General features: G+C 39.1%; 1 protein-coding gene across 1 annotated transcript; it reads right to left on the bottom strand.

Annotated features, from left to right (window-relative positions):
• Positions 1-3,394: 3,394 nt before the first annotated feature.
• htra3b (HtrA serine peptidase 3b) lies at positions 3,395-13,284 on the bottom strand. Its single transcript, XM_046851840.1, has 9 exons — positions 12,534-13,284; positions 8,994-9,093; positions 8,161-8,383; positions 6,745-6,939; positions 6,630-6,662; positions 6,425-6,539; positions 6,239-6,296; positions 5,638-5,733; positions 3,395-4,131 (listed from the first exon to the last, which is right to left on the bottom strand). Exons 1-9 carry the CDS (start codon positions 12,952-12,954, stop codon positions 3,963-3,965), a joined length of 1,410 nt encoding a protein of 469 aa, XP_046707796.1. The 5' UTR covers positions 12,955-13,284; the 3' UTR covers positions 3,395-3,962.
• Between the last annotated feature and the right edge of the window lie 402 nt (positions 13,285-13,686).

Below are 13,686 nucleotides of genomic sequence, written 5' to 3'. Positions count from 1 at the left end.
GATGGCGCATTTCTTAGACACCACCTGGCTCTCAGGGTTGGGCAAAAAATGCATCAAAATGTTTTTTTTTTATAAAACTAACTAACTAAACTACTGTATGTTGGTATTTTAAAAATAAAAATAAATACTTTTACAAGGGAGCATGAAATTTCTTCGCAAACCTTCCATCAATTGTTATTTTTGATCTTCTTCACTATAACACTGACAGTTGAAACAATGTAGTAAACAATGTTTAATAGCAACAGCTTTTTTAATGCATTAAATCTGATATATGCAACCAGTTAACAGATCACATATTCACATCCTTGTCCCTGTGATCTCCCAGAACGAAGGTTATTTTGCGAATGATTCATAATTGTATCCTAATTCAGTTACTTGGTGTTTGGTAACGAAGGGCTACTTTGCATCAGCAACACTGACTCAATGACAAACAAGTCATTCATAGGACGACAACTGATGCCACCTGTATTCATAACAACTAGTTTCTAACTAATTCATTATTTGATTGTTAGTCATCAATATAATAATATATTATGTGTCAGGCAATCATTCTTGCAGTAGTATGCAAAATCATAATCCTACTAAACAGCTACTTCAATTAGGGTACAATATTCAACAATCACATTTTTTTTATTAATCACTGCACGCCTATTTGAAAGCTGGCAGCCTGCACATTTCTTACCTTCCCCACCTTCTTCAGATCAATTTTCTGTACTGATCTGTACAAGTCTGGGAAAACTACTAAGTAGGCACCAAATCAGAGGCTGAATTTTTATGATGTCAACATGTAGACTTCTTACAGTATTTTACAGTATTTTAAAACTGCAAAATTCAAACCACTAAAGTATTTTGATACAAAATATAAAGCCATTTTTATCAACCCTATTAAATACTAATTACAAAATCCTATTTTATATTTAAATTTGTATTGAAAATACAAGTATCATAAATACTGCCCATCCCTGCTGGCCCTCATTCAGCTCCAGAACTATTGGCACCTTTGGTAATAATAATCTTTAAAAGAATTCTGATGTTAATTTGCTTTATCTTATACTAGAATTTTGAGACAAATTTAACAGTTAACTGTTTGATTATTTGAAGAAAATGTATAACACTTATAAAAATTAATTATTTATATACTAGATACAAATAGGATGTAATTATAGGCATGTAAATTAAACATAGTGTATAAAAATGTGGAGAAAACAGAGGATAAATACCCTTACACATTCAATACAATTTAGAAGATGAGAGAATATGCAAATGATATGAGACAAAAGTGTGCATAAAAATCAGGTGATGGCTGTAAAATCATTACTTGCCCTAAAAAGTATCCACTAGGGTTTAGTACACCGGAGCTGAAATTAATCTGATTTAAGTGGTTGTAAAGATGCAAGTGATATTTTTTTTTCCTCAAGCGCACCAAGGCAGATGATTAGAGATGCAAAATCTCCAAATCTAGGATTAGACAACACTTCCATAAACAAGGTTATTAATAGGGGATGTTAGAATCAAGCTAAACACCAAAATAAGTGCCTGGAGCCCTGATATTAGTCCATCTCTGTCTGCGTTGCATATAGCTCCTTCTCTGGTTCTATTTCTTTTTCCGTTGTATTGTGCTGTCTCCCATGGCGTGTGTTTATGTACGTGTCTACATTCCACTCATTCATGTGAAGGCTCTAGAGATGATCCTGGACAACCACGTTCACTTCATTGCCAAGTCTGTGTTTTTGTTTCGACAGCAGATCAGTTTACACTCCTCCCCACACCAACACACACGGAACTGTCCACTGCAATTTTACAGCATGCTTGTTTAGAAAGCTCTCAGGCTTCAGGATGGTGATCAGTTCAGTTTTTAAATCATAGCAGTATACCTATGTTTATTTACTTGTGGCATGGTTCATTGTCTGCATGGTGGTCTTATGGGTAGGAGAAAGGATTCATTAAAATACCAGACTACTTTGTTTGTGTACAAGTTCACCAAACGTTTAAAAGAGGTTTGCAAAAATGATAAACATTTTCCGAATACTATACACAACCAGTCATATGGATGTGTAAATGTTTTGTGCGTCCAACCTCTGATATCCCTGTGTAAACCCTCTGCATTTTGTGATGGGTGATAAATTTTCCTTTGCCCTCGTATTGTCTCCTCTGAGTGAGAGCGAGTTTAAGTGTGTAGACTGTTCACAGTGCTGTGCTTGTATACAAAGGTGACGTCTTCGCTACATTAAACAGACAGCCTTCCTCCTAACCAAGGCCATGTCTCCTCTTTCAAAACTCTCTCTAACCACATCATTGCAAATGCATACACAAATTGTAGGTTGGTCTTCGAATTGCAGTTATGGATGACTCAAGCGTTTAGATTCTAAGCCAAGTTAAACAGTATAGTTTAATGTGAGTGTCTGAATCAGTGTTTAGCATCTGGTGCACTAAATATGGTCATGTTTGAGGTCACAAAATATCTTATGACCATGTTTTAAGGATAAACAAAATTTAGCACTTTACATTGGTTTTGTTAGGGAAGGTAAAAAAATAAATAGATATTATGGTTTGAACCTGGCGTAGGTAAAGGCTGACATGGATTTACCTCAGGATGGCCTATTTGAAGTTAATGAGCTTGAACAACGTGTTTATTTTTTTTGAGATTTTCACTTTTGCAGCAAAAAATGTATTGCCTGTCATTTTTTTGAGAAAACATCTGGCAAATGAGTAAATGGATTAAAAGTACTGGAAATATTAGTGAGCTCCTGGAAAGAAAACGGAATGCCACTGAGACTGCATATTTTGCCTTCTTCCCTCCTGATCTGTTATGATAACAGGCTACCCAAAAGTATTTATTTTACTTTTCTTTTAGCAGGAAAATCCCAGTGGTTAAAGGAGGTATAAGTTGCTGTATTCTTGATGTTGAGGTTGTCAGCAAATGTGAAACACTTTTCTCTCATCTTAATGTCATTGAAAATTTCCTGGGAAATTAAACCCTTAAAAAATCTTTGTAAATGTATTCTTGCTTTGCATGCTGTGGCATGACACATTTACACTCATTCATTTATCTTCAGTAAATGATTTATTCTAAATCATGGTTAAAACTGCTTATATATATAAAATAAAAATGTCAAATATGTCTATGTTCTCAAAACAATTGAAATTGTGCAGCATCGAGTTTCTAATTTCATTTCCATGCTTAGTGATGAAATAAACCTTTAAAAAGGTAGATTCCTCATCAACTAAATATTTCAATATTCAATCGACTACGCCACATACCTCATCTGGTAAAAGTTGAAAAGTGAAGCCTTGTGCGTCTGCTTTAACAGACTATAACCTAACAGTGTCTCATCCTAATACTTCCATTACACCTTTAAATAAACACAAGGAAAACCAACCTGACCAGACTGGATCACATGTTCAGAAATTCTGCTTTTATTGGTATGAACCAGCAGATGCGATTGTAAACATTTTGACTCAAAGTTAAAAATTGCTTACATTTATTACAAAAGTAAATATCAAGCATCAAAAGACAATTATAAAGCAAACAGCATTAGGATGTGTTGGTCACATTTTATAGAACAATGTGCTTATGCATAGTATGTTTGATTTTGTTTCCCAGTATTTCTTTACTGTAATGTCGTGACATACGTTAATAGGAAGATGACATACTAGCCATCTATACTCTGCTTCACCCTGGCCTTTAGAATGGTCTCAGGCACAACTTTAGCTGCTTTTCAATATAACCAGCATCGTTTTTTAAAAAGCAGTACAGTACTATACATTTCCTTATTTACCATAATACAAGACTTTTCATCTCCCCCGGTATGTACAGTATTTTGGCGACAAAACACAATGAGGAAAATCCTGCTCAGCTGTGTTTTTAGGGTTCATGGTATTGTCTGTGGATGTCTGTGTGCATCCATGTTCACCTGTTTATCCTTGCATTACCATCGTAAATGGTAAGGTACGTACATTTGTCACTGCATGATAACATCAGGCTCGATGTTGAACAGCAGGTCATCGTTGCCTCTGCGGACTTCCAGCAGCAGAGCTGTGTCCTCCATCAAAGCCTCCTTTAGCTCACTGGTGCTAGTTAACGGTCGGCCATTCAGCTTTACAATGATGTCGCCATCCTTTATTCCGCCTCTAGAAATGAGCACACCAAGGATCACAAATGATCCTTTAATTATCTCCATTCATTTATGAAACAGGAACATTATATCTAATTTATTGCAGCAGTGTTAACCATCTTATCAGAATCAGATCATCCGTATTCATGATCCGCATGTTCAATTTGGCACGTTTTTATGTTGGATGCCCTTCCTAATGCAACCCTCCCCATTTATCCGGGCTTGGGACCGGCACTAAGAGGGGCTGGAGTTGGTTCCCTGCGTTTATTTTTCTAAATTCTGATATTACAGTCGAACCCACTTATCTCGGCCTCGGTTAACTCGCCAACCCTATAAAATCAACGTTTTTGAAGTGGAACCGCCAAATTCTCGCTTTGTCTTAGCATTTTTCATCGGTTATGTCGTTTTTTTTATGTCGCCGAACCCTAATATCTCGAGCACAAGGGGGCAAATTTGCCACTTAACCTTTGGTTATGTCAGAAATCCCCCTGCCATGCCCCCTTCGGCGGCGGCATTCCCCGAAGCACCCTGCTTCTTCTCGCATGGAGCTTGTCCCAGTCATGCTGATCACACACACCTGACTCTCATTCACTCACTCATCCCATCTCCTATTTAAGCCCCTCACCTCGACACACTCGCGGTCCGTTATTGTTTATGCGTGATCGTATGTGTTGGTTCATGTCGGTCTGTGTGATTGCGTATACGTATCCCGCCACGCACTTCTTCTCGGACTCGCATTCTCTCAACGGCACCCCGAATTACCCCGATCCTGCTGTTTTCCATGTTCACACTGTCTGCACCATGTTTATCCGTTGCTGATCCGTGGATTCTCTACACGAACTGTCTCTGCTTTCACAGAACTTCGTGGACCGCGCTCCGGGAGCGCACCACTGGATATTACTGCTTCGCTACAAGTATTGGTGGATTATCTCCTGAGTATTCTCAATAAACTTTGTTTGCGTTTACTTCGGCTTCCGCCTCCTTATCCGCATTACAGGTTATCTCGATCCACACCAATCAATCAAATCGCGGCAACGCTGTTGTGTAAAAAAAACCTCCAAAAACACGTGCATGCACATTCTCATTTAATAACGCACATCATGTACATAAAGACATTTCAAGCACGTTAATATATTGCCGCCATATTGGTTTTTGTTTATCTCGATCATCGGTTATCTCGATGCTTTTTGGCGTCCCCTAGGCCGGCGACATAACCGGGTTCCACTGTATCTCAAAGAGTATTTACATTACATGCTCACTGCTGATTACCTACAGCATGTGTCATTCAGGAAAAAACCTGGGAAATGGAGAACTGGACGATACAGTTCAAATAATGAATGCCTTTTTTATCGGTTTATCTAAGATAGATACATAATGTTATTTGTTGTTGTCAACACTGGGCATTACTGACTTTACAAATGCTGAATATCCAGTAAAGGATCTTTACTATAATAAGTAATAAAAGTTTATAACAAAACTAAATTCACATCGGGTAAGCAGCATGCACTCGGTCGATACTTACTTTTGAGCAGGAGAGTGCGGAACCACCTCATGGACATAGATTCCACTGATAACATCAGGAAAGTCTGGGTTCTGCTGCTTCAGCTCCTCTACAAGACTGCAGATAGCAAAAGGTCACCAGTGCTGAACACACCAAAAACACTAAAAAAGCTCTATGTGGATATCAGTATAGTGTAAAGGTGTGATGTCTGTCACGATTATTTGTGTGGGATTTTGTGGCTAAACTCCTAATAGTAACTATAGCAGGTGTTTGAGTTCAATCAGTCACAAAAAAAAAAAAAACATTAGTGAGGTGAGGCACTCATTATAAACAAGAATGCCTAGTGCGCATTCAGGGTTCCAAAGGCCAGTGAAGAGCTTCCACACCATCCTTGGCAGATCCTGCTTTTATGGACCTTATACAGATCGCCAAGTTATGATGGTTCGACCTACGATTCTTATTATCTTATGATGACAATAGGGATATGGCAAAATGTAAAAAATATTTACATTTTCACACGGCAGGCAAATGTAGCATCATATGCGCTAGGATACGTTGGGACGCTGCCAGAATGTACGCATCTTTATATAGTGTATAAATCAAAGATATTAAAAACACTCACGCTTCAGTGATAGTGAGCATGCGAATTCCAATGAAACGCTTCTTTACTGATTTCATTTCTGAAAGAATGAAGCAGAAAAACAATGAAACAACTAAACTAAACCTTGCAACAACAAAAAAAAGATTATTTATTAACCTTAAATCAGCACTATCATAATATGTGGCTACACATTAAATGTTGATGTACCTTTGCTTTGCTTTCCCATGGAGTCATTGAGGAAAAGCGTTATTCTGTCTGAAGGAATAGCAAAGGAGATCCCTGCTGCTACCTTTAGAGTGTTGATTCCAATGACCTCTCCATCCTAATACCACATCAAGACCAACATAAAGGTTAGAATGGTTGAACAATTATAGTAGTATTTAATGTGCTTGTATGCATATTAAAAGCTTACCAGGTTGACAAGGGGGCCACCAGAATTCCCATACTTAAGGAAAAAACACATGTTTTTTAGATAAGTTTAAAGATCATTATGATCAGATACTCAAATGCAGTCTCATTTGGCTCACATTTATGATTGCATCAGTCTGTATGTAATCCATGTCTGAGTCCCGGATACCCAGTTCTTTGCCATCTCTTTGAGCCGTGCTGACGATTCCTGTGGTCACTGTGTTCTGCAAAGCAAATGGACTCCCAATAGCGACCACAAACTCCCCAGGCCGCAAGTCTGCTGAATGACCCAGCAACAAGACTGCCAGTTTTTTCTGTGCAGTGAGAAAACAGGTAAAGAAAACAATATGGATAAACTACTGTGGGTAGTGTTGTGCATATCTTTTAAACAAAAAATGTACTTATAAACAGTTTCACACTGGGTGTAGTCTGTAAGCTGCTAAGACTTATTTGGTGCCTGTTTTGGTTTGTCCTAGAGATACAAGACTAATGTCGCGACAAAAAATACAGAAATCTTAATGATTACAGATGTGGTTTCTGACACCACATCTGTACATAATAATGTTATCTATAAACAGGAACAAAGGGACATTGCATGGATATAAACAGTTACAGCAGTTTTTATAACTCAAAACTATCAGACAGAAGAAGAAGTCGTAAAGCTTAAATTCTAAGCTGTAGGTTTGCATTGATTTCAATAATGATATTGTCCCCATTTGTATATTTATTTTAACTTTTATTCTAGGTAAGACCCGGGGCCAACTTGAGAGATTATATCTCACTGTTGGCTTACATGTGCTGAGAATCTCCCAGAAGGACTGCAGTTACTGCCACAGTCACCAGGAAAAGCCAAAGGAGAATGAATAAACGGATGAATGAATGACTAGTGTATCTAATTGCACTGTTAGTGTACCAATGTAAGTACTTATCCTACCAAAGTCTTAGTTATGCGGTTTTGTTTGATGCTTAACTGAAGTATATAAACTTTGTTCCCCTCACTTTGTTAGCTTCATTAACTTTAATGACATTATGGGAACTATTTTAAGATACTGAATATAAGATAAGATAAGTAGCTAATCACCTACATTTAAGGTAAGAGACAACTTGTACTCTCATTCTCTTCCAATTTGATCATTTGCCAATTCTTACACACTATGATGAGCAGTGCTAATATGTGCTACGGTCAAGATAGGTAAATCCAGCCAACAGCATTTATTTTCAAACTGCTACTCAAGCTGTGCCACACAGTCGAAAAAAAAGCATGACCTGCAATCTTCAGCATGCATAACCTCACAGACATCAAGCACTAAAATCAATGTGATTGACAGCAAAGAGGCAGCATGGACTATTTTTGCTTTATTGAACTCCAGGTCACAGATATATGATGTTGGGATTTTGCTATTGTACCATAATTCTCAGCACATGACTGCATGTGCGCTAAGGAATTGGATAGCTTGAATCATAAAGATGACATCTATTAGGGAGACAGAAAAAAAGGAATTGTTAAACCAATAATAGTGTCATACAGTATTCACCTTTGGGTTGGTTTTAATGGTGGCGATGTCCGACTTTTTATCAATGTCTTTAATCGTAGCGTCGTATACGTCTCCATTATGCATCTGCACTTTGAGTTGCTGATGTCCTGACACAGGCGTGGTGGTGGACACAACATGAGCATTTGTAACAATCAGCCCAGTCTCTGAAATCACAAAGCCTGAGCCGCTTGACAGTGGTACAGTCCGGCCAAAGAGTGGGTGGCTACGAGTTAAAAGGTTAAAACTTCATTAGATTAATTCAATTTATCTGGCAAAATATTACATTATTGCTCACATACTAGACAGAATTTTGGGGTATTTTTTATGTATCCAGGATGCAGAAAACTACAGTGAAATAAAATACACACACTTACAGGCACAAAAAAGCAGAAACACAGTGGAAAAAAACAGTGATTCATGATGTTAAGAAGTCAGGGTTTTGGTGAGTGGAAACTGTCTGCCTGTTGACTCTCTCCTGTTTGTACTTAACATCTTTTTTGTCAAGTATCTATAAATAAGCAGACTTGGTGAGAAACAGCTGTGCTCATCCTGAGTGTCTCAGCAGGCATAATAGCTCAAGTGTTTGCACACCTTCAGGTTAGTCACATTTCCACACTCTTCACGAAAAAGATTCTACAAAAAATGTACAACTGCTGTAGACCAGATTGATTTCTGCTGCATGTGAAAATAAATTGTCCATGCCTGCCACGTGCACAGATTCTTCTAAGACCAGGAACAGAACAATTGCTTCATCCTTGCTTCCTTTGTTTTAACTTGAATGCATATTTTTGGAGTCAATTTGGCCTGTACAGTAAATCAGATGCAGCACTTACCTTAGAAAGAGTTCCACATGAACCACAGCTGGGGCGATCTTTTCCACCACATCAGCAATGAAGTTGAATTTATACCTCGGGCTGTTGGGTTGTGTGGGACCTATACTAGCAGGAAGAATTTGTCATGTTAATAAGCACACACAACTGTGGTTTTTATAGAAGGCTGGAAGTAGTTCACTCATGCTACTGATCTGAGAGCAGCTTTACAGAATTTTAACACAGGCCATGCTAGCCGCAAATAAACAGTTGGTGTAAACAGCTTTCCGGAACATTTTATAACCCTTAATGTGTATGCTAATAAAACAGCAGTCATTAACAAAACATTTCAGTATTTATAGGTAGAGGGGGCTATATTTATTTCAGAAACAGAGGGCAATGCTGTGGTAAAGTATTTTTATACAGGAACACAGGAACTGCTTGTCTGTAATTGCATCAAAACCAGCAGGTGACTTTAGTCCAATTTAGCTGTGTGTGTGTGTGTGTGTGTGTTTATATTTGAATGGGAATCATATGTAGAAATTCTGGATATTTTTGATATTTGATGTCAGGCTTGCTCTGTTTGCTATTTGCTTTTTTAATTAGAAGAACCTAAAAGTTTTGAGGATACTGTGTGTGTGTGTGTGTGTGTAAGCATCTGAGTCCTGGGTATGTAAAAGTGCAGTAATTAGACAATGTTATTTTCTGCACAAAGATTGCACCCAAGCCATCGGTTGTTTCCTGTGAACGCCTTGGCACATGCACTTTAGCTCAGGGGTCTAGCGGCACACCCGTCTTTATAACCTCATAACTAAACTTGTGTGTCTCACAGTATATATGTCTAACAAAATAACATTTACAGTACAAATTTACAACCACTTAATACCATTTAACTATGGCCTCTAACACCACCCCAGAGGTTTACATTTCATTGGTTGCTCTTTTGGTTTGAGTTCAGTATTTGCTGTGCAGGAAAAGAACAAAGGGGAGTAAATGGAACGCTGGTTAAAGTATAAATTACGGATTGCTCGCTGAAATATCATCATAACTGTGCAGTAAATCACTTGTAGTTGTTTATCATTAATCACATCAAGCAACCTCATTTAAGGACACATTCCAGGGTAACTATATCACTTAGACATGGCCTGGGGAATTGCAGCGTTAAGATCATTTGGGTTACTGTGGCCAAGTCAGCCAACCCTCCATTCCATTTCCAATGTGTATCCTCTTTGAGGTTGCTCTATTAAAGACTGTAAAAGAAAAAAAAAAACCCTGAGACATTGCACAGTCAGCCATGCATTAGCTATTTACTGATGGTGAAAGAAAATTCCATAAGATTTCCAAAATGATCTCTTCTGACTCTCTGGTCTGATTTTCCAGTCTGGTTTGAGGGCAAGACTATACATTAGTGGTCCAGCTGATGGCACATGCTTGACTACCATGATAGAAGGATGCATGGTCATGGGATATTTGATACACTAATGATAAAATCATTGTTAATCCTTACCATTTCAGAGTATTAGTTGTACAGGAAATTATGACTAATGAAATTAAAGTATGTTTATAAGGAGATTAAACACAGAAACGGTCACTCTGAAAGCTCACTGGAACTGTTTAGCTTGGCTGATTTTCACTTCTCCTTTTCCTGGAAAGTCAAATGAATATACGGTTTGAAATTGAAAGCGTTTGTTTGGGTTTTTTTTTTTTTACATTCTAATACTATCCTAGACACTAAAAAGATTATCAGTACTTTTACTTTTTGCACTCAAGTGGGGGAAAAATAAACACGAACACCGGGAGAGAATGAAGTTTAAGAGGAACGATTTCCCAAGTTTTGTTTAAAACAGTAAGTAGATTTAATGTGGTTTGTCAGTCAGACACCTCTTCCTGTGAAATTAGTCAGTTTCTGGCCACCAGAAAGCAGACACACAAGAAGTCTTCACACTAACATTCTCAAGTGTATATCGAAATTAGATCGAGGTCGGGAAGGATTTGATAAACTCATTCAAACAGCCTTCTTGTTAAGTTTCTTGTTAAGCTTCTGTACTGACATGAGGTAATTGGTATGTTTAATGTTAAGATTTGACCCATATTGCTGGCCCAGGTCTCACACACAAATAAAGAGATTTTCATCTGTCAGCAATCATGGAAGCAGTGTCTGGTTAACAGCTCGGGCAATCTTTCTTTGTGGCTAAAACAGCGGTACTAATTCTTGTTTACTTCCTGTCTCTCTTTAATAGTTGTTCAAAAAAAGGTTACGTCTTTGTTTTGGAGCTGTTCAGAGATCAAGCCAAAGTTCAGCTTGCTCTTAGATTCACCTGCAAATTCACGTCTAGTCTGGAGCGCACAATGACCTTCTGTATTCTAACTGCCTCCTCATATGATGACTCTACAGCTGCCAGCTGTAAGTGAAGCTAATGTCTGAGTTATGATGTTTTACATGCCCTTGGAGGCTGTTAATTCAAGCCACTACGCTAGACGCTTTTGTGTAAAAGAGTCAGAAAAGTCTGTAACTTTGGGTAAAATATCTAGCAGCTAGACATAACAAGTGCACTCATATAAATGTCTGAAGATAAACAAGATACTTTATTGGATTTCACTGTTTGGTAGTGATTTCTGGTGTGTGAGGTTGGATCTGTAAGATGTCTTCCTGGAGGCTGTCAAAAAAACGAGACTGGCTGGAGACACTACTAAACCACAAGTCTTTAAAAAAAAAAAATCCCACAGAAAGAGCTGGTTCTTGGCAGAGACATTTTTTAACTAAAATATAGTGTGCCTTATTTGATACCACAAATGATTGCTCTCTGCTCCTCTGACAATTGGAATGGATAATATATCCTATGGATTGTTAGTTATTTTCGCACTAATGGCCTTTGCAATCCTGATGTAGCTCAACGTTGCCATATGCACAAAAAAAAAAGCCAATCAATCAGTAAAGATTTTAATAAATCATAAGCATATTTAATACGGTGGTTCAAACTTTATCAATTTCACAGCTGTGGTTTTGTTTTATATGCTCTCTGTTGTCCTGTGATCACAGTTTGCAGCACATGAACTTAAAGTTTGTATTGACCAAATCTTACAGGTTAGTTCTTGCTGCAATACCCAGTCCAGGAGGTGAAGCTTGGCCTAATAGAACTCATTTATAACCCTGATCTTATCAATGAGATGGTCACGTTGACTAAAACAAGACAAGCTGCCTAGATTTTTGGTTGGGTTCAGCCCAGTCAGCTAGATTAGATCAATCTCCATGAACTGGACTTTTGTTTGGGCAGCAGAGGATAGCTGTGCAGGTTCATCTGAGGGCTGGGTCACGTTGGTGGGAAAGGGGTGGCAGACACCTAGTAAAACGCCACACTCACGAGCTCTAATGTCCATCACTGTTGACAATTCTTGCATGCGTAATGAAAGAAGGTCGTGTGACCAAAAGTCGTAGAAACTATTGAGCAACTATAATATGCAGCAATATCATCATGTGATCTGCAAAAGTAACAGTTTTAAACATTGGGATGCTTTTGGCTCACTGTGCACACTGTTATTTACTGTGACAGAGCAATAGCTTACCTCGGCCAGTCTCGCATGGTCCCTTGTGCACGGAGCTCAGTCCCGGCAGGCCTTGCTGCAGTGCTTTGCGGCTGGCGGCTTTAAGCTGGCACACGTTGGCGTACGTGTTGCCGTCGCTGGCGCACACCTTGGCTCCGTAGCGGCACTGACAAACGCCCTTGGAGAGCCGCTTCCCGGCCGGATGCTTGCACTCGAGCCCGTCGCCGCAGGGCAGGTCGTGCGCGCGCCCGCACGATTCCCCTTCGGCGCGCGCGCACACGAGGCAGCAGCCGCAGCGGTCCGGCACGTACCCGCTCGGGCAGCTCGGGCTCGGGCACGCGCTCACATCGCAGCGGGCAGGGCAGGTTTTGGGCTTGGGTTCGGCACGGACAAGGGTCCTGACGCAGAGCAAGAGAACGGCAGATAACACTGTCACTCGCATTGTCTGATCTAAAGGAGGTAGTCAAACCGAGGAAGAAAAAAAAAAACAATAAAAAAAAATACGGCAAAAAAAAAGGTTTAGACCAAGACCATATCCCTATTGGAAAAAGTCTCTATAAGTGTCCATATGTGCTTCTTGTTTCCACAAGCGTTTCTTTTGTGCAAAAACCAAAACAAAACGCAATGCAAAAACACAATGCTTCACTGGATGCAGTGCAAATTTGACTTCATATAAATTAAAGGTAAAAAAAAAAACAACTTCCAAATGCACTCTCAGAGCAGAGAAACAGTGGGTCCGGTCAGTCTGAGAGCTGTAATGAAGTTGAAGCTGCACATGGAGGCGGAGAAACGTTTCTGAGGGTTTTGCTCAGCCCACTTTGCAACCATACAAAGACCCCGAGAGCGGTTCAAAAGTGCCCACATGCGCACAGGATAAAGTGTTTTAAGAGTGTGCTGAATGTGTTATGAAAAAAAAACTTAAGGAGTTATTTCAGTGTTCTCTCACAGCTGGCTCTCTCCTGAAAGGGTTTATGGTACGTGTGAAGAGCTCAGGCCAGGCACCTATGCATCAAATGTTGGTCGTGTCTTTTCACCACATACACACTTGCAAGGTACAGAGTTTTATCTCCTGGTGTTTGTTTTGACAATAGAAGAGCAGTTCAGGTCGAGTAATGGACCTCACCAAGCATGAAAATGTATATTTAACACCTTAACATCAGTCATATCCAGCACT

The sequence above is a fragment of the Silurus meridionalis genome, chromosome 6 (genome assembly GCF_014805685.1).
Source record: "Silurus meridionalis isolate SWU-2019-XX chromosome 6, ASM1480568v1, whole genome shotgun sequence".
Lineage (NCBI taxonomy): Eukaryota > Metazoa > Chordata > Actinopteri > Siluriformes > Siluridae > Silurus > Silurus meridionalis.
The sequence above is the reverse complement of the archived record's forward strand: the minus strand, read 5'-3'. Positions and strand labels throughout refer to the sequence as shown.